Genomic DNA, 25,819 nt, shown 5'->3' with positions numbered 1-25,819 from the left:
TGCATTTGTAACAATTGTATATAAATATTGTATGCACCATTGTTATGTGTAAAGCACATGTCATGGGAACCCCAAATTCGATGGGCGGTCCCAGAGAATGTAAATCATGGGCTTGAGAAAGTCAAATCCTAGTTGGTGTGATGACCTGTCCTTTCTTTTGACCAATCGAAATTGGGGATTCTTACACTCGCAACATTTGGGGGGTGGTACACTGACCCGCAAACAGTATAACTAGCCTAGGTTTAGCTAGAGAAATTGTCCGACTTGTCCGAATAGCTGACCTGTCACTGACCCAATGCACTCAATAGCTGATCGAGAAACAGAGGTGCTGCAGAGCACTCTGTCAGACTGACTCATAGACCCTGTCGGGGTTTTGAGAACCTTAAGTGCTGGCGAAGCACTTTGCTGGGGAATTCGAGAACCCAATCAGGGTTTTGACTGATAACTGCAGAGAGGGTGTAGCGCAGGCATTGCAACTGAAACTGCGGGTACTGGTCTCAACTTTGATGGTCCTGTCCTGATCCTAATCTGGTTTTCCTGTCCTGGGGTTCCATTCTGCACCTGCTGGCCTACTGGCGACTGTCTTCCTGTGGGTTTCCTCTGTCCTTGACTGACCCGTGGCCAGGGTTGGTCTCCACACCGTTCTAGGTAAATATAAATCTGTGAGGGAAACACACTTGCGTCCTTTTTCTCTTTACCCTTTACTGAAACCTTGCAAAAAACCGTAATTGCATATGTTCCTTTTTTCCTTACCTTCCCTTTTGATAAAATACGGAAGTCGTGAAAGTGCCTTTATTAGCATGTTCCATTTTTTCTCCTACCTTATAGTTGAATAAAATACTGTCTCTGAATAAATAGATGTTCCTTCTCTTTACCCACCCTTTCACTGAACTAAAGAGGTCATTCTGAATTATTAGCGTGTTCCTATTTTTCCTTTCCTTTAACTCATGGTAAATTCAATATCGTCATTTTAGATTTATGTTCCTTCTTCTTACCCATCCTTTAGGAAACATCATTTCCAGTCTGATTCCTATACGTTAATTTTCAGTATGCTCCTTGTTCTTACCTTCCCTTTAGACCTCTAAATGGTTGGCCTTATTTTGTTCCTACATGGATATACACTTTTTATGATTCTGATTATTGATAGTTTGCTTGCTGTAAATCTTTTACTTTCAAACACTGAAGAAGATTAGATAAAGGTTTTCAAAACTTCCCGTGTCTCTGGTTATTACATGAGTGCAAATTATAAATGTTTTGGTATATTTTGACTGCTTATCTTTTTCAGCTAGCTCCCTGATCCATTGTGATCATAGGTACCCGTGACGTGGATTGGTAAGTCGGGTACATTGGAAATAAATAGGAATGAACTGGGTTACTGGTAGTAGAGTGTAGGTTACCCGATTAATAAAATATGGTAAATTGAAATTTATGGGCCCAAATGTGCATATGGTAAAAATTATAGTCGGGTGACCTTCGCGCTCTATCAGTAGTCCCTCCACTCTGGAAGGAAGCAATGGTTAAAACCCTTCTCAAGAAACCACACATCGATCCCGCAGATTTGGGCAACTACAACCCTATCTCCCTTCTACCGGTAATATCTAAAAACACTAAGAAATATGTAAACCACGCCCTCTCTGAGTTCCTGGAAACCTCCAACCTGCTCCACCCCTCCCAGACTGGCTTCCGGCCTAGACAGAACACAGAGACTGCTTTGCTGGGGGTTGTGGAGGAAAACTGGAAATTGTTAGATGCCGGAGGCGCGGCAGCCATCATCCTATTAGATCTGAGAGCAGCCTTCGACACAGTGAATCACCAGGTCTTGATTCACCGCCTCGGCAAGCTGGGAGTATCTGGTGCTGCCCTGAGCTGGCTGCGCTCCTTTTTGGAAGGTCGTACGTTCCAGGTCTTTGAAGAAGGCATGAGTTTCAAACCTCGGCTCCTCCAGTGCGGCGTTCCTCAGGGTTCGTCGCTGAGCCCCACACTTTTCAACGTGTATATGGTCCCCTTGGCATCTATTGTGGCCCCTTTTGAGATCCATATGGTCACTTACACCAACGACACCAACTGGTCGTAGCCCTAAACCAATCCACACCATATTTCACGACCTTGAAAGCCTGTCTTACAGAAGTGGTAAACTGGATGGGTTCCTCCCATCTGAAACTAAACGGAGGAAAGACTGAGGTCATGACCTTTGGCAACTTTGATAACTCTGCACTTAGAACCATCTGGCCAGCATGTATGGGTCCAGTTCCAACCCCTAAGCCTGAAATAAAGAGACGGGGCATCTGGATGGATTATAACTTGACGTTCCAAGTGCAATCCAGCAAGACAGTGGCAACCTGCTTTGGCTTGATCAGAATAGCAAGGAAAGTGCTCCCCCTGCTTCCTCCCCAAGTCAAGAAAACCACGGTCCAGTCTATTCTGGTCTCCAGACTGGACTATGGCAATGCGCTCTACCTGGGATCTCCCACCTCGGTAATCAATAGATTGCAGGTTATCCAGAACTACGCAGCTAGACTGTTGACGGGAACCCCACATCTGTCCTCCGCAAAACCCGCTATTAGCTTTAAATCTCTTTGCATTGTTCATAAATCGCTTCAGGGGCTAGGCCCGCCCCTGATCTCAGCCATAGTTCAGCCTCACAAATCTAGGAGAAAGCTGTGCTCGGGCGACCTTTGTCTCATCGCAACCCCCAGAATAAAACGTTCTAGAAGAGGCGGCAGACTTTTCTCCTTGAATGCAGGCAGACTTTGGAACGCACTGCCTCTTCACCTCCAGAACGAATCCAGTCACTGTTCCTTTAGGAAACAGTTAAAAACCTTCTTATTCCCCTAAAGCAATTTCTTGTTCTGTCCATTGGATCAGTAGGTAGCCTAGGGCTGGGAGGCCCCAGGGTAGCCATGCGCTCTATAAATGCCCTTTTCATTTAATTTCATTTATTTTTCTACATAGGACAGTTAGGCCTGCCACAGTGAAAATAGCGTTTTGGGCCCTGTCACTGTAGGATTACGGTTATGTTCATTTTCTACATGTCCCACATTTAAATACCAAGCACTTTACCTAGTAGGCTGAAAGGTCTAAATTGGGGTGACCTATTAATATTTAAAAATAAGGTTTTCTTCTGTTAAAAAAGGGTTATTTTGACAGGTCATACTGTAGGGTTTACGCTTCAGTAGTCAGGCTACACTGGGTAGGCTTGAAATCATGTGTGTCCTGCTACTGAAGGGGATGGCGTAGTAGGTGCTGCAATTCACTAATGCCATTTGACTTCCAGGCTCTGGGTGCACGTTCTAAACCTATACTAGGGACATATAGCCAAGTTAGATGTGCCAATTAAGAATAAGCCAACTTGGCCCTGTTTAAAGGAGGAGCACATACACTTTTACTCCTAGTTAGCAGGGGCAAAGTGCAGAGTTCTAAAGCCAGCAAAAGGCAAAAAATTGGCATTGACCACGCAGAAAAGGCAGATTTCCTACACTGGTTACAACAGTACCCATACTGTGGTCAGTTACTTAGCCTGGCTTGGGTTTCGATTTCCTCCCCGCAGTGATGCGCAAGGGTGTTGTCCTCTGCATCCCTCATTTTCCAGTGGTATTTGGCTAATGCCCCTTGTCTGTCAGGGGTCTGGTTTCTTAGACCATGCTCGAGACGAATTTGGGATTGTGAAATATGTTGGGGGATTGAGAACAAGTCCTTAAAGAAGGTTGATTGTGCAGAGTTTAGGGAGATGGCGTCTTTCAGGTTTAGGATTTCCGAGTCGTACGAGATCAAGGGTAGGAATTTTGCTGAAATGACTATAAGCAAATGGCCTGTAGAACACCCTGTGAGTTTTTTCTTTAAAACCCTGAAGGCAAACTGCAGTTGTTTAGCTCTGGTACGGCCTTGTCCCAATTGTAATTTGAAGTTGAGGTTACGGTCTATTTGGAAACCTAGATATTTGTATGAGTCTACCGGGGACAAAGGTTGCCCATCCAGGTACCAGATGAATTTGCGGTGTGCCTTTGTTTTAACTCGTCTGGCAAAACACATCACTTTTGTTTTTTGGTGGTTGATGGTTAATTTGGCCATGGTGGTGTAAGCTCCTAGTTTGGTGATGAGTCGCTGTAGACCTACAGGTGTTTGTGCAAGGAGCACAATGTCATCCGCATATTGTAGACTGGGTGTGGGGACGTTGCCCAGTTTAGGGGGGTCAGATTGAATTGACCGTAGTTGTTTGTCAAGGTCGGCAATGTAGATGTTAAAGAGGCAGGGTGCCAGCACACACCCTTGTTTTAACCCATTAAGGGTTTGTACTTTTTGGTTATGCTGTGCCAGTCACCTTTCCTGACCTGAACCCACGTCTGGGAGTACAAATTGATTATGGCGTCCAAGAGTTTGGTTGGGACACCCCAGTTGTTCATTTTTACCCATAGCTTGGCTCTCGGGACTTTGTCGAAGGCTGCTTTAAGGTCTATGAAGCATGCGTACAAAGGCCTGGATTTTGCAAGAGCTTGGTTGGCTGGCAGGGTGACCGCGGAGATGTTCTTAAGTGTGCCCATCCCTGCCCTGAATCCTGTTTGGGTGTAGGGAATGAGGTTGCTTCTTCTGACCCAGTCCTCCAAGTCTGCCAACAAGTTTGATGCATACATTTTTGCCTCCACATCGATTAAGGCTAACAGACGGTAGTTGGAGGGGTCGGAACGGGCACCCAACTTATATATTGGGTTTAAAATACTGCCCCTCCAGGAGTCTAGGATGGTACAGGATGCAAGGATAGAAGAGAAAATTGGCGTGTGGAGTTCGGACCAGAATGAAGAATTGTGCCAGAACAGGCCGTTTGGCAACCCGTTGTTGTCCTGGTGCTCCCTCGGGTCTCAGTGTTTTAGTGATTTTTAGAACTTGCTCCTTACAGATTTGCAGAGAATATTCGGATGCTTCAGGGTTGGGGGTGATTTTGACGCTGCCTGCTACAGTTGACTTCATGCCTGGTTCGGAACCACGAGTTGCCGGACAGACTGTTGACATATCATTGTATAAGTAATCGATGTGGACTCTCCAGGAGTCCTCCATGATGTCAGAGTTGTAATGCCGGTTCTTGCCGTTCGCTATCTGGTTGATTATTTCCCAGAAAAGCCTAGAGTCCTTTTGTTTGGTGGAATGGTGGAGTTTGGCCCAGAGTTGTTCTTGGAACGCTATTTTTGCTGCCTTAATGTCTCTTTTTAGGTCTATTCTGGATTTGGTGATAGTTGCAGGAGGTCCTGGGAGGGGGCGATAATGTATGTGTAGAAGAATCTTAGATCAGTGATTTGTCCAGAGTATCGCAATTCAGGATGTTATCGCTAACTACTGGATCATGTCTATTTGGCAGCAGTGAATGAGCTTTTAACAAGCATAATATGAACCTCTGGCCTTGCAATAAAATACAGATTTTCCTTGCCAGAAGAGTGAAGGAAAGCTCTGACTTTATTAAAGACACTGGGGTGACTATTATCTCCCTCCCCGTGTCTATCTTTTCAGATGTTTTTTCCCTTCCATTTCATTTTGTGTAGTACAGAAGTTCTTCATTCTTTTAGCTTCAATTGCTACAACTCCAGATTCTTTGTAAGGCTTAATCTAAACAGGACATGTATGAAACTCATGCGCCAAGGCTTATGGATATCCTGGCGAGTTTTTTATGGGTTCGAAAGAAGTTGTTCTGCTGTATCTGTTGGGTTTCGTTTAATTGTGTTCTTCTATTTCATTCATTCATTGACTTTAATTTGTCTTCACGTAAAGAAAAGAATCGATTTCATGGTGACTGTTATACATGGACTAAGCTCGTGATTGATTGGTGATTTCAATTTTCCTCAACCTGTTGTTTGTGTGGCCAGGGTTTTCCGGGAAATTTAGTTTTCTGATATTTGTGGCTGCTATAATAAACGAAGCACGTTGAGAAAGCATGATATTCGCTTCTGTGTCTTTAATATAATTAGGACTGCCCTTCAATTCTCCGAGAATGAAAGTCTGCGTTCCAAACTGTGTCTGAGTGGAGTACACCGCCCTCTTATGGGCAAAGACAATAAAATCTGTGTAGTGCAGCATTTTTTATTCTCTACTGTTAATAGCTCAGAAGCTCCACATGGTAACCAAGCGGTTATCCACCTATATGGTGCTTTTTTTACACAGAAATATGAAAAAACGAATCTAACATATCTCTGAATTAAATTATAGGGCACTGCGTAGCCATTCTAATGGTAGCTAGTTCTCTCTGCAAGTCCGAATTAACAATAAAACCATAAACGAAACACGCCGTATTATGGATGCACACAACTCTACAGCAGGCGCATTGACCCACATGTGATATTGGGTCGTGGTGGTGGTTTAACAAGTTTTGTTTGCTGCCTCGAACGGCGCACTTCTACTTTTCCTGCCCAAATTCCTTGTGTCCTCGTTGCGTGTCAACCGTATTTTTCACGTGGGCGAGTTAAAGTAGTTTCGTGATGAAACGCGTGCATTATTCTGATCTATATTGAGAGTGACAGCTATGGGTCTCAATTTCTATGGTAGCTGTCGATCAAGTTCTAATTATTTTCGTACCACAACACAGCTACAAGGAGGACTGCGAGGTGCTACAGTTTGCTAATATTCTAATATGGGGAGCTGGGTTGGGAGTCAGGGCCGGGTGGGCTCGCGCGCTGCCCCCTCCTCTCACACCGCGCGCGGCCGCGCGCTCTCCCCGGAAGGATGTTGACAAGCCACGCTCCCTGCGGCCCTGCGTGGCTCCGCCCTATGACGCAGTTTGGAGGTGTAGTCCATAGCAGCGCTGCTATTGGTCCGCCGAAGAGCTTATCAACTCAATCTCCCCCTTCAGCCCCAGAGAAAGGATTGGGGGTAAAGGGTCTGAGGGAGCCGTGTTAAGGGGGGCCCCTTGCACCTCACAGAACAGCTGACCCAGCCCAGGAGAGCGCCCCCGAACCACACCCACAGCACAGGCCGACAGAGGGCGAGGAGGCGGAGAAAGAGGAAGGAAAGGGCAGGGTGCTGCAGGAATTTCAATATCTCTCTCAGCAATAAAACTCCCAGGTCGAGCAGGGGCGGGAGAATCCGACAGTACACGAGAGGAGCGGACCAGGACAGCTGTGGAAGCAAGTGCCATTCAGGAGGCTACCTCAGCACGTGAAGTCAGAAAGGAAACACAGCGCCAAGAAACCCACCGCTGTCTCAAGAGGAGCTGATCATTTTTTCCAAAACCAGCTGATCTATTTCATTTTGAGAGACTGGTCGATTTCACTCCGCGTATTCATAGTCAAGCCTGCAGGTGCCGAGCCTGTGATCAGCGCACGCCAGACATTCCCTGACCCTGCTGACTCTTGCTTCTTGCTTTCCCGATAAATAATTGTGTATTCGGCCTCACAGACTGGGTCCTCCTCACCGAGCGATTCTCCTCCTGTTTGTGAGTGTGGGGAGATGTTCCCGCTTGACTCAACCTGGAACATTTCCTTCGCCGGCTGCGGCTTCCTGGGTATTTACCACATAGGGGTAGCCAGCTGCCTGCAAGAGCATGCCCCCTTCCTGGTGGGCAATGCCAAGAACATCTACGGGGCATCAGCCGGCGCACTGACCGCCACCGCCCTTGTCAGCGGAGCCTGCCTGGGTAAGCTTAACTTTACTCAATGTGTCTTTTAACTTTATGTCATGACTTTACATTATTATACATGACGCATGAATGCAGTTTCTAGGCGCGGTTTCCTAGGGGGACCATATAACAGGTGTCACTATTGTCCAGTCTGATGATACGTGCACAACACGAACTTTACTACCTATAAAATAGTAAGTACATTTTATATATAATTTCACAATGCACTTCAACCATTTTTAAGTGTAAATATTAGCAGTTACTATTGTAGGTTTAATAGAACTTAATGGTTCTGTGCGTACTCTATGAGCCCTAATTTCTATAATCGCGAGTTTTCATATATTGTTGCACACCGCACTGCTGCCGGTTCTAAGAACTCTGAATAACCGGTCTGTGATCTAGTGGTACTTAAGGATTGTAGGTGTATTTCACGAACTCTACCTTCCATATTATTAATGAGTCGTTTGCATATAGTGCTGACCATCGCACTTCTGCCATTTCAGCGCTGACAATAACAGGTGTAACTATTACTTGTTTTAATGATACTTTATGGACATAGACGCACTCCCAGAGCCACACGTTACTGAATGGGTAGTTCCTGACACAAGTGCCTTGGAAACTGTTCTCCTGAGTTTCCATTCACCACAGCAGAATGCACTTTTGGGTGCCACCTGAACTTAATTTGTGTTGGTGGTTGCGGGATGTGGGACAGGGACTTGTTTCTCATCACCAGACTCTGGCTTATTATTAGAGATGGAAAGGCAGCAGAAGAAGAGGAATGAGTTAGAGAAAGATAGGAAAACAGTGACAGAGTGTTGAGAGGTGGGAAAAAGGGGTAGGAGGTGGAATCAAGACAGCCAACCTTGGGTTTCTACAAAAGTGAGAGCCTCCGAAGAACTTTGCTCCCCTGTACATCTATCTATCTATCTATCTTCTTAAAATTTAGCACTAGCTATTTATATTGTATGGGGCAGTGATGGCAGCGTCTGGCTGTGTACATCAGAGTGCACTTAATATGTTTATGGGGTACCTGGAAGGGTTGAGGAGGTTTTGGGGTTTTATATTCTTGTATTTAGAGGTGTGTGGCTGAATAACATCAAGCCATGGCAGTTGGGCTACCACTTCACACACGCAAGGCGGAGGCATCGTCAGAGCCAGAATGAGAACACACATTAGCAAAGCCAACAGGTTTGCCTTTCATGTGCTAACACATGCCTACAGCATTTATACTTGACAGTTTTTTCTTCAAAGTCAGATCCAGTGCTTAATTTGAGCCGGTGGTATGCAGTGCTCAATACTGGCACTTATTTGTCAACGCCGGCAATGTGACAGCCTGCCACATGGTGGCGCTGTTTGTGTAATTTGGAGATGAGCAGAACAACAGTTATTTATTAGTTCAGTATACATTAAAAAGGACTAATACATGCCTCCCAAGTCAATCTTATAGCTTTGGGGGCCTGGAATAGTTACACCTGTGCGAGTGTGATAGTCAATAGTTGTGATGTTACTGGTACTGACTACACTGGTGGGGGCAGTGGGTAGTGCAAGCTGCAGTGGCCTCCTGACGAGGGCCCTGGCACTTATGCCAGATCTATTGGCTTTTGCCATGCTTTCCACTCAGTCATTTAGCATTGCTGGAGTTCAAGAGTGCCCACCAGAGCTGCGAGCATCAGATGTCTGCAAGATGGTACCAGGTGAGTCCAGTGTCCAGTCTTCATGTCTGACACACAGAAATGAAAACACTGAAGCTTTTTTGGAAAGGTGTATTTTCTTACTAAAAGCAACATAAGGCACTTAATAAACAATTACTTACAAGGAACAAGATTTTCGGGAAGGATCTCCCAATGAGCACATGAATGTGTTCCCACACACAAAGAGAACTAGATTTATATGAATCCCATTAATGATGTGGAGCATGTACTGGGATTAATAAACTTATGGGGTGCTTATATCTGCCTGTCACAAAATGAGGATGGGTCACCAAGGTGCATTCTCAAAGCGGAATAAATAAAACATTCCATAGCAGCAGAAGACGCCAAACTTGTCTTTTTAAAGAAAATTAAAGGTCTTCGATGCAGCTTTTTACATGGGGCAAGTACCCGTGAAGATACCAGCTAAAGCTATGAACAACGTGGGGGGGGGGTGACGCCCTTTTAGCTTAATGCGCGCTGCAGGTCTGGTGGGTTGTCGTAGAGGGGTACATCAGGGTGTTCTCAAAGACGCCAAGTAGTTCCATGGCATCAATGACATTTCAGTTTATCTTGGCATCCTAGCCAACAGTACTTTGTAGACAACATTTCCGTATCTTTCAGAGCAGTTTAATAAGCTGGGATGGTGCCCCCTTTTCACTCTGACTGGTGAACGCTGAGTGTGTGTAACCAGTACAGTTTCATCTGCATGTACAAAACCATTTGGCGACTTGACCGGTCAAGTCCTAGCAAGATGCTGCTACTTACTTGGCGCTATACATTTTTGGCGCAGAAGTTGTGGGCTAGTCTTTAGTGAAGAGCGTCAAGACTTGCCAGATGCCCCAGTGCACTTCCCCCCCAAAATGCTGCCCATCTTTTGACTTGTTCCACTCTCGCAAGGGCCTGTTTGCCACACACACTCGTCCATTACGGAAGTAGGTACTCCTCATTCTGGATTCTCCATTGTTGGGTTCGTTCATGGGGGGCTTAGGACCAGTGCTTGTTAAATAGATGGGCCCCATAATATGGAAGCCTGTAATAATTAGTGCCACCACTGTGCGCCCTGTCGGATGCTCATCTCTGCGTTCAGTCTGTTGTCAATCATTCTGTCGTACTGTGACCCATTGTGTGAGTACTTCACTTTCGTGATATTTTTACCAACCTGCTGTTGCAGGTATTTTTTGGTCTGGCGGAGAGTGATTCAGTAGTGTCACAAGAGTGTTTACAATCTATACAGAGAAAGGTCAGCCAACCCCACCTCAACAATTGGTTGTTTTAAGCATCGTTAACATTTTGATCAGCCCACATGCATCAGCTATTAGATGAGGCAACTATCTTTCTCTTTTATTATGTATGTAGATTTACCCACACCCTGGCATGAGGCGGAAATCTTACAAGCCTACATGCTGTAAAAAAATAGAAATAAACACGGACACTTTATCCAGCAGGTGGGAGAGTTCTTACACTTCTTTCTTGGTCCATATTCTCGTGATGGGGTGTCTGTACAGAAGGAATGTATGATGTTACAACGAATTCCGTTGCAACGCATGCCTTTACCACGCATGCGTTACAACGGAATTCGTTTACCACGCATAACATTTACCTCGATCGCATGCGTGGTGACGTCATATGTCGTTAAGAGAAAGCGGAAGTTTATTTTCCGTTTTCTCTTAAACGACGCTGATTAAATACATTACCCAACGTGACTTCAGGTGAGTTTTTTTTGGGGGGGGGGGGAGACCCCTCCAAACCCCCCCTTTTTTACTTTTTACCTTTACCACATATACCTTTACTACAAACCTCGTAGTAAAGGTATGCGTGGTAAAGGCTTTCGTGGTAACCACGCATGCGTTGTACTGCATGCGTGGTTATCGATTTCGTGGAAACGGCTTCGTTGTAATGGCCGTTTCCCGTACAGAAGCTGTGTGCCCTCTTTCCATCCAGATGTAATGTATTTTAATGTGATTGGCCCCAATAAAGGGTCAGAACCTTCTCCCTGAAGAACAAAAGACCTCCCCCGGAGCGAGAGCATGTTCTTTTGTCCTCCTCCTGGCCTTGCTGGATAATTTATAAATACGTGGCACATGAAGGTCCTGTGAATCGCTGTTGTAGGACAAGCATTCTTTCATAAACACATGGAAATACAAATACAAATACAAACACATGGGTCAAGAGAAAAAACATAGAGCACCGATAGCAATTCAAGAAGTAGCTCCTGTGAAATATACGAAGATGCTGTGCCATCTCTTCGAGTCCTGCGTAGGTGGATGACACGTAACGTTTTGGCTCTTACCTTTATCTTTTCTATGGTTTGTGTTCTTTCTATATGCTAGTGCTAAGAAACCTTTTCGGTTTGCGAGCACCGACTGAAAGCTAGATCACATAACCTATCCATTGTTGTTTTTATATCAGCACTTTTTGTTTTAGCCTTTTTAGCTCCACGCTTTCTAGGGTTTTTTTTGGGGCGGGGCGCCCACAACCATCATCCAACCCATTATTGGAGCCCTAGAAATGGCTGCTACAGTCAGGTTGAACATACAGTCCTGTAATGTACACAGGTTTATCCACCCCTTTAGGTGAAACACACTGGTGTATTCCGCAAGACCATCTGTATTCCTCACAGATCGGAGGGTTTAGTGGTGCCACTTAGGACAGTTCACTTTGTGGCAGTATTGATAGGCTATCTGATGGCATCAAGGGCATAGCAATCAATGCTGTAATTGGAAAACATGTACTCCATGATCCCATAAATTGGGGATCAAGGTGTGGCAGAGGAGAGGGGGTGGTGTCACGATCAGTGGAACTTGAAAATCAGTCTGACAGGCAATTTATACATTTATTTAAAAAGAATGTATGGAATGAAATTGCCAACAGGGAGAAATGGGACATTCAATGTGTTCTGGTTTACTTAATTGGTCACGAAGAGGCTGCATTTTAAAATATCGTACAGGGTTAAGACACCTGCTGCAGAGATCTTTTTGTGGCCAGCAATTTTGAGGGGATTAAAATCGCTGTGGAAAAAACTCTGGTGGTTAATACAGTTCTGTGAGTTTTGTCCAGGCACAGTTTTGGCTGCAAAGTACATAATGTAACATGCAGATCACATATTTGTATTTTATGTTAGAAAGGTGAATGGTCTACTGTTTTCGATACTGAGAAAATCCTCTTGCTTCCAGTTCATAAGTTGCAATCCTTCTTTAAAGCACAGTGATCTGTTTATCTGCATTAAGGAGCTGCCGGCAAACTATAAGTCATGGGTTTAGATCCGTGTTTCCCAGACTGTGAGCGAAAGCTGTTTTCGGTCGATAACCAAAGTCCAGGCAATAAATAAAGATGACTTTAAATTCTGTGTTTATGTGTCACGTTTGCTGTGCTTCAAAGAAAGAGGTCACATGTCGGGCATCTGCTGCTTATTTGTAACAGGGGTTAGGGTTTACAAATACTTCATACTTTGCATTCAGATAAAGAAAAGTGAAGTGAATGTTATGACAATCCTGCTGGGGTACATGCAGCGTGAAGGGAAAGCTGCAGGATGTAATTTTTTCCTAACACACAATGAAATGTAAACTGCTGTAAATGAACGGTACGCATTCAGTAATTAAGAGAGCAAAATGAACCACATTTTTTTGTAATTCTGTGTGATAGAAACAAATATTTTAGTAGGATCAGAACAGATCAAGACACTTTACTTTGTGATGCACAAATGATAAATATTCATGGAAACCCAATTTCATTTGTGTGTCGTATTGTTTTATCTATAAAACGGTATGTACACATTTAGTGACCACTTAAATGGAAAATGTGCTTTCTGTAAATTGGCGTGTACAACACTATGATGCTTGTTACATTAATAATTTCTTTGCCTTCTGTCCATTTAAGCTAGGTGGGTTGTAAACATTTGTGATAGTAAAAAGTGGGTTTGGCTCTGTAAAGTTTGGTAAGCACTGATTTAGATCCTCACTTGGTTTTTTCTCTCTCTTTTTTTATTCTAAGCTTGCGTCAAAGGGTTCCTTTAGGAATTAATAAAGTCTTGTTAGTACAGACAACCCCTAAAAAGGTATAATTTTATATCATGACCTTGTGTTTCTCACGACCATTCACTCTTAACATAGAAGGTCTACAATTATGGATAATATGAGTCATACACCTTTGATAGATATGTTTATTTCAGTTCATTAGAACCATAGCTTTACACAGCACAATTCAATAATTAAGAACATTCATAACAATGACGATAATAAAAATGATGGATTACATTATCCAGAAGCTCATGATGAACATAAACTTTAACATACAAACTCGGGAGGGGTTAAACCAAGGATCATATACTAGTTTAATTTCTACTGTTCAACAACCACCGCAGAGCAACCATACAGAAAATTGGTGTTAACCTGCCCATGGGCATTGCTCATATAAAGTAAACAATCATGAGGAAAATGCGCTGTCAACCTTAACACTACATGGTGTGCATGCCACCCAGAGGTCTCTGTGCTAAAATACGTGTTTTCAATGCAAAGAAAAGATGGTACTCTGCCAAGATGGAGTTCCGGCCCACAAATCCTTACGTGTGCAGCAGTGTCGGATCAAATTCCCTTTATCCTAACATGGCTAGCTATTTCTAACCATATATTACCTCGTCTAATACTTAGAAGTAAAGTGCAGATGTGATAGTGTAAACTTCACTATAAAGTGCTGAAATGAAATTGAACAGCATCAGGGTGGACCACTAGCTTGTTGCTCCTTCGTAGGCAGCAGTGTCACCTCATGTTCTCTGTTTCTCAGTCCTTATAACCCTCATAATCGTATGTAATATTTCTGTATGTGATGTAAAGTGCTCCGACAACCTTTACTGTGATGATTAGTGCTATAAAATAATTAAATACAAAATAAATTATTAGGCGCCATTTAAACAATTATTTGTGTAATTACTCATATGCTCAGATACATCTTTCATTCTTACAGTGCGTGCAGATCTTTTATATAGGGAGCTGAACTAAGTAGGCCTCTGTGTCATAGTTTCCCTGAAGTACTTGTGAAGTGATAAGCTGTGTGCCTTTGTTTCATTTCATGGGCATCTAGGTGTTAGGCTCCACATAACTACCAGCCAAGATGATACTTGCACAAAAGAAGGGCTCATGCCCCTTTAAATTAAGCCTTTGGTTTGAGCCCCTCTGGAAGTGAAAATAAGACAGTCGTCTTGTATTATGTCCGGTTGTCGGAAAATGACACCAGGACAAACTCTGCATATTTTCCTGTGTCGGCCTGATCCCAGATCTGTCCCGGAAATGGCTTCCAGAACTGGGATCCAGTGCAATCTTCCTACATTCCAGTGCTGGTATCATTAAAAACAAGCATTTTCAATGCAATGGGTCTCGCATTTGCGAGTGTTTAAAGCTATTGCAAAAAGAACAATTGATGGACAGAATGCAGAACAATGTCATACATTCACCCCAGTACAGAGTCATTTGTTATAATTATAAATCATTTTTATTGCTGTCAGGATTATATTGTTTACAAAAGTATACTAACAAAAGTATAAAACTGTTGAAAGTTTTGATAGGACAAACGTGTGAGGGCTTTACTTTCTTCCTAAGCTTCTCTGCGCACACACAGGAGTCCTTCATTGTTCCGTCACCCTGCAGAGCTAAAAGCTTATCACGAGGCAGGCACAGAGTGGGTCTCGGATACATTCAGACGAGGGGCCTATGACACACTGGTGGTTGTCTCTGCCCGCCTGTCTACTTGTCTGTCCTCGGCGCAAGGAAGCCGCCTCCGCGATGGACTGGTTGGAAGAGGGGAGGTCAAGGGCAGGCCGGCCTGAATACCCCCGGCCATCGCGCCTGCGGGTTTGGAAGTGACGCGCAACTGACGCTGTGCCCATCCGTTTTGTAAAGGTTACATTTTCGATCAAATATATTGTATCAACAATCCTTTCGAGCATCTTTTTTTGGCGAAAAAAAACCGACTTCCGGGCACAGCACATGTCCAAACCGGGCACACTCTTGCAAGCACAAGCACGCCTCACTTCCGGTACAGTCGGTATTGTGTTGAACATGCTTGGCACCATGCCTAAAGGCCGCAATACCTACAGAAGCTGGCTAGCTCTGTACATTACGTACTGACTAGGAATCTTTGTTTGAGGAATAGTCAGTTCAGCAACAGAAAACATCAAACACTGGGGCAGGGTCCTTAAGTACACCACAGGCCCAAATATGAGCCCCGTTGGTCAGTCAGAGAGCAGCTGATTAAATTGTTCTTAAGAAGAACATTTTAAATCCAGCTATTCAAGCAAGCTTTTTGTGATTGAGTCGTAATGAGTAATGTAGCAGCTGTCCTAACCCCAGTCTCGCCCCTCCCCTCCCCCCATTGCTCTGTTCTGTGCAGTTAAGGTGCACGGGCCACCGCTTGAACGTTCCAAACACCTTCCATGGGCCTGTATGTGCTTAATTTCTTTATAAATGGCTTCCACTAGGAAACAAAATACCATATGTTGAGGTGGACTGGCAAGTTTGAGACTGAAATGAAATGTAGTCTGTCTGTTTTAGGAATTGGAACAATCAGGGTATTGTGAGTAGTGCATCACTTCTCTTCCTCGTTGAACTTAAAGTCTCTGCGTTAAGTTCGACCATTGGACTTGCCCATCAGGCTTGGTTGCATGTCTTCCATGTCCCCGTGGACGGATTACGTGCCAAGGGCACTGTGATCGCATTTATTTCTCTGAGCTGGGCACCGCTCCTCAGCTTGTCCATACATTCTATAAATTATTGCATAATCCAGGTCGTTCTGCTTGGCCTACTTGGTGCATTTCAACAACCCCTCCCTATCCCCAAAAACTTCCTGAAGTAAACTTTGTAGAATCGCTGTGAAAATAAATCACGGACCGGGCCTGTTAAATCTCCTTCAGAAATTCATGTTCTTTTACTTTTGACATATATATTATTGCGTGAATGGTTTTCTGCTTGCTAACTAACTCCTTTCATGTGGTTGGACAAGACACTGGAAAGTTTTTTCTTCCTTTCTCCTTCAGGTCTGGTACATGGCTCTCATCTGCAGGTCAGGCCTCGCCTCTCTTTAAGTTAGCTGTGCCAGTGTGAGCCTAGGCCTCCTTTCCTCCAGCTGATCATGAGTTCCCTGCTTTACTCCAGATTGGCACCTCGCCAGAAATAGTCTTCGCAAACAAATGGTCAAATATGGTTGTCAAATTGATGAGAATCGGTGTATTGAATGTTGTTAATCTAACCGTGATCTTTTTTCCTTTGAAAACATGTGACATAAATAATATATGCCACAGCGCATTAGGACCGAGCACGTATGACTCAAGTGTTTATAGAACACAGTCTTCACTCTGGAAACAAACATTTTCTGTAGTTCTTACTGTGTGCAAACATTGAAGGACAATAACCTGCAGGCCTCATATAAATGGATTCTAGAGATTAGAAAAGGGCAGGCCTGAGACAGGTATGTGCAAGTGTGTTTATGTTAGGGAAGTCGACCAGATCGGCGGTATGTAAATTGTAATGAGTTGATGCATGAATGCTGGACAATAAGGTGTAGAGTGTTAGTGGTAGTGTTGTATGTTATATTCAATTGTTGATAAAGTGAATAAAACGTAGAATATAAACCGGGTAATATATGTTCTCCTGACTCCCAACATGTGGGCGGAGCCAAATCCACTCTCCTGGTGATTCATATATAATTGTCTGGGGACAGCTGTGCTGTTAAACCAGACCATAACCAGTATTGGCAATGGTAAGAGTAAATTGTAAATTGATACTTGTATAGCGCACTACTCACCCGCAAGGGTATCAAGGCGCTTGTACGAATACCGCTGTGGAACCCATCCTGGCTTTCCCTGTGAGGTGTCCACTCCTGGGCACCCCCAAGGTGGAGGCCAGCGTTGTGGGGGCCGTTGTGGAGATTAAGCAAGCTATTGCCCAGAGTTGCAGAGTGGGACTCCATGATTGGAATAGGCACCGAGGCGAGAATTATCAGGTCCGTGGAATTTTTGAGCCCAAGACCCGCCGAGGCGGGGAATTGAACCCTGGTCCCGGGCTAGACCTCTGCATCAGGGTCTCCATTGAGCCACACTTCTCCACTCCACTAAGAGGTCTGGCTTTAAAGGCATGTTGTATGATAATGTGAAGCATTACAAGTATACACCATGGGAATGGATATGTATTTGTGTGGAATTAAAGAACTGTAGAATAATATTGGTGTAGGTTAAAAGGTCAAGTGACAGTTGTGCTGTCAAGCCAGACCTAAAAATCCATGTTGGTTAATGACTGCCCTCTTCCCACCTGTGCTGATGTCAGGTTTAAACAAAATACATTATCTAGGTATCTAAGACACTTTAATAGCATTTCAATGTTAAATGTGTGCCCATTAAAGTTCAAGCTCAGGCAGCTGGATAAATAAAATTATCACAACTGTCTGGAGGGGAAGCATTTTATCTGCAGAAGCAGACACCTACACCCCAATCAAAGCATGTACTTCTGGCTCCCAGAATGTGGACATGGCCAAAGCCTCTCTCCTGGTAATTCTCACATAAAGGCCAGACCATAAAAAAGTCTCTCCAAGCCTCAAGCTGTGCCGTATGTAAAGGTAGCCATATCATCTATTTAACCAGAAGCTTCCAGATTCATGGTGTGTTATGAGTCTGGCTGTGGCAAAATGTATGCATGCCTTTATAAATCCCTAGTCGCAGAGGATGTCATCAACAAAGGGCTTGAGATGTGAAGTCCTGCATCTGGATGCATCGTGCACTGGATTGTTCTGAAGGAGTTGCAGGGTTTGCAATTCAAAGCCCTGCATCATCGTTGAGGCTGCCGTTGACAAGGGGCTTGCGATGGGAGGGCCTTTGTCATACAGCTGAGGGTCCGAGGAGGCTGCAAGGGTGGTGCAAGATCCTTGTGCCAGGAGAGTCCACAAAGCAGTGGCTATGCGTCGGTCCTGCTTGGGGTTGCACCACACAGCGGAGGAAATGCTTTGGGTCTGCCGGGTCTGCAGATGGGCTGGCAGAGAACCTTCAGGCCGTCTTTCAAGTGTCCTGGACTGGGGTGGCACCATATGGGAGGGCAGAACTCACAGATGGCAGAGTTCAAGTTCCAGGTTTAATGTTGATGGAAACCTGTTCTGTCCATGAGACTTATGATCAGGAAGCCAGCCAACTAGCCCTTGAGTCACTCTGGGGTTCTGGCTTCTGAGTTGCAGATCCAGTTGTTCCCGCCCAGGCAAGAGAGCAGCAGGTCAGCAAAGCAAAGTGTCTGTCCTTCAGAGCAGCAGTCCAGCAGAGTGACGGTCCTTTCAGCAGCACAGCTGTCTGTCTTCTTGGCAGAGTCTTCCACAGGTCCAGAATTGTACTAAAGAGTCGGGTTTGAGGGTCCAAAATTTATATCCGGCGCCAACTTTGCAGTGGCGGATGCGTCTAGAGGTTTCCACTCCCCTTAGGTTGCCCTGGTGCCAGCTTGTTGGCGCTCACTAGACTAGTGACAAACCCTTTGCGAGAGTGCTCAGGCAGTACCTTTGTGATGTGCAGGTGTGGTAGGTGACCGCTCCACCCCCTCATTAACTCAAGAGTGGTGCATCCTGCCAACACCTATCTTCCCTTTTTCTCACTGTTGGGAGCAATACACAAAAACCAACTGCCAGCTACACCTAGTCATGTGACCCAGGATCAGACTGTAGTCACCAAATGGTTAGGACAAAAATAATGCCAACTTTCTAAAAGTGCCTTTTTCAGAATTGTGATAATTTTTTTTTTACTTTACCATTAAAGAGGGCTTTTAATTACCCCAAACTCGACCTGTCTACCTTCTCACAGTTGGAAGTTACAGCTTATTAAATGTAATAAAGTGACTACAATGTTTTCCTATGGGAGAAGTAGGCCTTTTCACTAAATTAAAAGTAGATGCTCTACTTTTTAAATGCACTGACTGCACCCTACCCTCTGGATTGTTCAGGGCCTACCCTAAGGGTGGCTTATATGGATTTAAAAGGAATTTTTGGGCCTAGTAAAATATGTGTGCCAGATTGAAATGACAGTTTAAACCTGTACACACACATGCTGCAATGGCAGTCTTCAGATGTTTAAAGGGCTACATAGCAGGTGGCACAAGCAGTGCTGTAGGCCCACTAGTATTATTTGATTTACAGGCCTCATGTTTAAAGTAGAGAGAACAAGCACTTAGCTCACATTACCATTGCTAACCAGTGCTAAAGACGTTAAGCAAGCAAAACCAAAGTCAGCAAAACATCAGGGTTGAAGACAAAAAGTTAGGGGGAAACCATACCAATGATGCCAGGTCTAACAGTCATCCAGTGTTTATTTATTGTTATCACTGTTACTCTTTAAGTATAAATCTTTACAATTGTGCTACTACTTATAATGGCATCTTTGATGGTATTTACAGGGATTTCCCTGCCAAGAAACTAATCAAATTACAAATGGTATAGAATTATGCTGCTGTCGCTTTGCTAAGCCTGATGAAGTAGAGGGTGGAACGCAGTAAACGTTCTTTTGTCCACAAGGCCTTGCATGGCCAGTGGCCCAACCAAGGTAAAGTACTCTTATCGGGCACCTAAGGTTAGCCACCAAATCAGCCTCATCACCCCCCTGATGCAAAACGCTCAGAAGGCAGAATCGTGCACAAGTGAGGATAACCCCTACTTAATTTCCTACTTTACCACATTCATCTTGAATCCGCCTTGGGAGAAGTTCTGGAAAGATCTAGAAATGTGCCAATGTTTCCAGGCTTGTAGACAATGCCTCTGGATTACTGATTTGCAAACCAGTAAACCGTCAACAAACAATCCTTGTTATACGTTAGCCTCTTCATCTTCTGAGTGTTTAGAAGCAGCCCAGTGAGCACTGAACATGACAAAAGCAGCTAAAATAACGGGTGAATGTTTGACTTTAATCAAAGAGGTGAATATTTTCCTTGTTTATTCTTAAAAGAATATTTAGCTAATATCTACTTCAATATAAAAAGATGAGAAATACCCAAGAAAGAACATTGTTAAAGAAGGAATTCAAACAAGCAGGGTCGAACGGGGAGTGTAGAAGGGTTAAAGTATCCAGTTAAACTAGAGGAAAGTAGAAGAGCGAAGTGAAAGAAATGAAAAGAGCTAGTGACTTGAGGAGGAGAGGGTGGGCCCGGAGTAGCTAAAACATTAATTAATGTAAAACTTGTAAACAAGTTAGGAGTTTCTTGATGTCTAAAAAAGGGGGCCCAGCTTGGTTTGGCAAAAATCCAATCATGGAACTCATTGAAGGCAGAGGAAATTGCACGATTAAACAAATATATGCAGAATTGATAGCAAGTAGATAGGATGATCTAGGAAGATATGAAAGCAAGTGGGCCGAGAGACTCCGCGTTCGGCAGGACAGCTTCCATCTCTCACTAGAACTGGGCAGGAACATTCTTTGTTCTGCTGCACTCCAGGCCCAACATTACAAAACTATATACTCACTATATTATACGCCTGCTAGGATTGCACAATGGGGGGGGGGCACATCTGGTACTATTTGCCCTCGGTGTAGTAGCACAGATGCTGGGATAGTACACATCTTTGCTACCTGTCTAAGTTTACAGCCATTACACAAGGCAATAGAATCCTTCTTTGGGAGATCTTTGGGAATTGATACTGCTCTTACACCATCAAGGATCATCCTAGGAGTGGAAGGGGAGGGTATGGATATATGATGTTAGCACGCATACTTTTAGCACGCAGACCATTACCACGCAATTTTTACAACGCAGGACTCTTTACCACGAATACCTTTACAACGCAATACACTACAACGCAGGTACTATTACAACGCATACCATTACAACGTAAGTATAGGTAAGTATATAATATGTTAAAATAATGTAATTATTAGTAATATTTTTTTTAATTAATAAATTATTATTTTAATATTAAATATTTTAATTAATTTGTAAATATATGTTAAAAATACCCCTGTACCCCAAAACCCAAACCCATCCCTAAAACCTAAAAATACCCCTGTACCCCAAAACCCAAACCCAACCCTGAAACCTAAAAATACCCCTGTACCTCAAAACCCAAACCCAACCCTGAAACCTAAAAATAACCCTGTACCCCAAAACCCAAACCCAACCCTGAAACCTAAAAATAACCCTGTACCCCCAAACCCAACCCTGAAACCTAAAAATACCCCTGTACCCCAAAACCCAAACCCAACCCTGAAACCTAAAAATACCCCTGTACCCCAAAACCCAAACCCAATACCCCTAATAAATGTTTAAAAAAAAGATAAACTTACCTATACTTACGTTGTAATGGTATGCGTTGTAATAGTAGCTGCGTTGTAGTGTAATGCGTTGTAAATACATGCGTTGTAAATACCCTTGCGTTGTAATGGTTTCGTTGTAACAGATGCGTGGTAACGGTTGTATACCGGAGGGTATAGCTAACCCAGATGTTATTTTATATTCTTGGCAATGGCAGTGTTACGTCTTTGTGTTGCCTCGGCATGGCTGGATCCAATGCCCCCTACATTTCATCAATGGCTGGCCAGACTTCTCTCTGTTTATAACCTGGAGAGGGGGATATATGCAAGGAAGGGCAAAAGGGGAAGAAGATTAGGCTTGCAAATATGGGAACCCCTGAATAATTGGAAAGATAGGTAGGATATAAGCACGTATGTATGTTCCCCATCTGTTTCGTTATCTATAAATCCCCTCTATTTTTTTGTAATCTTCTCTATGACCATATGCTAGGTACCTTTATTTTTTTTCGGGGATATTACTCCTTGTGAAGAATTGCGTTTTACAGGGGTTATAGGGTTTTCAGGGTCTTGCATTGCTGTGCCCCAAAGCTATTCTTTGTACATGTCATAACTTAATTTACAATGTGATTTATTGATTATTTGTTTGTTATTTCATGTTTATTTTTGTACTGTGCCCTGCCAGGGTAAAAAAGGGGGAAAAATCTTCAATAAACATATTTAAAAAAAAAAAAAGTAAAACTTGTAAAGCATACTGCCACTCACAATGGAGCATTCTGGCGCTAAGGTTGAATCAGATACTCAGCAGAAAAGGAAGATAAGAGGAAAGTCGAAAATAACTAAATATGGAAATAACAGAGTGCATCAGAGGACAAGAAGAGCTAGGTTTTCAAGTGCTTTTTGAATAGAGCTTCCGATTCTGTGAACCATAAATGGCTGGGGATTTGGATCTATGTCTTAGATTCTAGCGTCAAGAAGGATTTGAATAATAAGGGAGTGGGGAATGGGAGGATTCTTTTGTGTACCGGTAACCAGTGTAAAGTTTTTAGAGCTGTGGAGGCAGAATTCCATCTGGGGAGTGTTAGCAGAAATCTGGCTACCGGAGGTTGCATCATCTGGTGGTGGAGAATTGGTTTGAAGATTTTGCATTGAGACTATTACAATAGACGAATCTAGAAGTGATGAGAGCAAAAGTGACCGTTTTCTCTGCAGATAATGGAAGAAACTCAAAACATTTTCTTATTATTGGTTTTATTAAGTTGAAACGCATTCTTGCCACTGCAAGAGCTTGAGGGCAGAAAGAGAGGGAGGTGTCAAATGTTACTCCTAAGTTTCTTGCAACATCTACTGTAGCAGGAGGGGGGGGGCACAGAATTCGGCCACCGTTGTGTTGAAGAAAAAAATTGATTTACTGAACAGCAGGATATCCGTTTTATCTTTGTGGCATTTTAGATGGTTGGATTGCATCTACAGGATGACTTTGGTGAGGCGGTTTTTGAAGTTTTAGTTCTTAACCAAGAGACTGTTTGTCCAGCAATAGAATCAGCTGCATATCATCAGCGTATGATGTAGTGGCAATTCCAAAAGAAGCAATCAGGAAGATTAAGGGGGCATGCATATATTGAATAGTGAAGGGCTGAGAGACGAGCCCTGCTGACCTCCTGAATCTACTGGTCTTTCTGTTGATGAGAAAGGTCCTAATGTGACTGCTTGTCTGATTGGTTAAAAAAGATTTGATCTGAAACAGGGCTTTATGAAACAAGCCACAGTGCTTGATCCGTTGTAGGAGTATGCAGAGTGAAATGGTGTCAAACCCAGCAAAGAGATAAAGCAAAATCAACATTGCATTATTCCGGGTCCGTTTTATGGTGTCAGAAACTTCCAGAAAAGCTGATTCTGTGGAATGTTTTGGGGTGAAAGCCGATTGCTGGGGATGAAGTGCATTGGAGTTTTCCAAAAAGGGAATTAGTTGGCCATTGCACCGTTTTTCAAGCATTTAAGTTGATGCAGGGAGCAGTGAGATGTTGTGACATTTGGACAGTGTGGTGGGGTCTGCAAGAGATTATTTTGGAGAGGTTTCACGACTGCCAGTTTCCACTCTGAGGGTACCTCAGCCATTGACGGAGGTGTTGAGAATTTTAATAATAAACTGTTGACAATGTCAACAACGTTATGAAGAATGGCATGGGGACAGGGGTCATTGGGGAAACCAGATTTACAAGAGAGTATGGCCTGTTGTGACTGAGACAATGTAATCTCCTGAAAGGATGCCATGATTGCGGTCCCTGCCTTTAAGAAGGTATCTAATAAAACAGTCAGAAGGGGGCACAGTGGTTGGGAAATCCTGTTGATTGGCATGTATTTTCCCTTACAAGAAAGAAGAGATCTGATTGCATAGATTTTAAGAAGGAGGAATGTCTCTAGCAAGTGCCTTAGGTTGTAAAACGGATTTTGAGATATAAAAAAACAAAATTAGGATCAAATTGGGTCTCTTCAGTCTGGGCAGCGAAGTATACTTTTTTGGCTACTTTAATCTGGGAATGGTAAGCTTTTGCACAGTTTTAAAGCTAAGCAGGTCCTCTGGATTTTAGACCTGCTGCCATTTGCCTTCTAATTGTTTGCAGAGCAAATGTTGCTCTGCTACAATCGAAGAGAACCATGGAGCTGAGGGGTGGGATCTGTGTTTCTTCGAAGATATTACAGGGGCTAAATCATTAGCTGTATTCGTAATCCAGTTATTAAATGAAATGAGGTCAGCTAAGTTCCCTGTGGGGACCGGAACAGAGGTGGATAAAAGTGAGGTTAGGTTGGGGTCAGTCATCATCTTTCCCCAATTACGTAGACTGTGGGGTCCTGTAGTCGTGGTAGACAGGAGGGGACTTTTCTGGGTTGATCAAAATTCAAGGTTGGGTCAGTTTGTGATCCGACCAAGACTGGTGAATAGGGGCTTCTACTACCAGGTTGGAGTTGTTAGAACAACCCTCATCCAGGGCATGTCCTGTGATATGCCTAGGAGAAGTTACTTGCTTGTTGAGGCCATTAATGCTCAAGGTAGCAAAAAAATTAGATACATTGGCTTGTTGCTGATTTCAAGGTGGTAATTTAAGTATCCAAGAAAAGTGAAATTTGCATCTCGAAGTAGAAAAGGTACCAGTGCTTCTCGCAAGGAATCTAAAACGTAGATCCTGGGACCGGAAGACAGGAGATTAGACCGCCTGCAAAAGATTGAGTGGGGCTAATCTTAAAACAAAGGCCTGGGGTTTCTGCTCCTTTCAGGGTCTTTAAATAAAAAGTGTAGCATTGAAATGTATTGTGGAAAATGATGGCAAGACCACCTCCGAGACCCTTCTCTGTCTCCCCTAAGAATAGTATACCCTGTGGGAAGAGCAAGGACAATATCCGCGTTACAGCATTCTTTAAGCCAGGATTCTGTAATAAAAAAATTCGAAATGGTGGTCCTCGATCAAGTTGTGGACTTCTTGTGCATGTTTGCTAATAATTACTTCTTATCGGGACTGTGGGCCTGGATAGTAGCAAGTGACGGCTTTACTAAAAGACCAAACTCGCCTACGGACATGATGCAAGCTAATGGGCTCTTGATACACGAACGTGACCACAGTGAGGAGCAAAATGCGTATAAGATTTCAATAAGTCTGAGGAAAGAAAATGGCCTAGGGTGACGGGGACAGGGGCTGCGATCGGTTGCAGATGGGCTTGTCTTTGGCGCGCCAGTGGCACAACTGCACTTCTGTCAGGGGCGGTGGGTGACATTTGAAAGTGGTGGGGCGCAAAGTAATTAGCATCCAGCACCGTAGCGAGCGAGCGCAGCGAGCGAGCCCGAACCCCAAAAGGGGGGTTTGGGGGGATAACCCCCCCACGAAAATTTTGAAAAACAAAGAGGACAAATCGTGCATTTTCAAGCAAATTTGAGAAAGCAGGAAGGTTAATAAAGCAATTGTGAAAGTGCAGTTATTACATTAATAGATGGCATAACATAGGTAGCTGCTTATTCAGTATAACCACAGAGCTTCATACATTCCGTCCTATTACGCTCAGGTGTTGAATTCAGACTATAAGACTTTCATGAAAATCTCAGCTCTAAGAGTAGAAGAAGTTGCTCAGCAGTTGGGAAAATGAGAGGCAATTACTTGAAAGCAAACTGAAAGCAATGCATCAAGTAGTAACTTAAAGCAATGCATCCAGCAAAACTGTGCATGCAGTCAACCATACAAAAGTAAACTAAAGCAAGTGTGAACCTGTGAACCTTCACTTTGAAAGCAGGGTGCT

General features: G+C 43.7%; 1 protein-coding gene across 1 annotated transcript in view; it reads left to right on the top strand.

The window, feature by feature from the left end:
• Positions 1-6,833: 6,833 nt before the first annotated feature.
• The window catches only part of PNPLA2 (patatin like domain 2, triacylglycerol lipase), a 119,810-nt gene continuing 100,824 nt past the window's right edge, over positions 6,834-25,819 (top strand). The window contains exon 1 of the mRNA XM_078682800.1: positions 6,834-7,612. Coding sequence (XP_078538926.1) covers positions 7,426-7,612 — 187 coding nt within the window. The 5' untranslated portion in view covers positions 6,834-7,425. The remainder of the gene's footprint in view (positions 7,613-25,819) is intronic.

Source organism: Lissotriton helveticus, chromosome 3_1 (assembly GCF_964261635.1).
Source record: "Lissotriton helveticus chromosome 3_1, aLisHel1.1, whole genome shotgun sequence".
NCBI lineage: Eukaryota > Metazoa > Chordata > Amphibia > Caudata > Salamandridae > Lissotriton > Lissotriton helveticus.
Note: the sequence above shows the minus strand (reverse complement) of the source record. Positions and strands in the feature narration are given on the sequence as shown.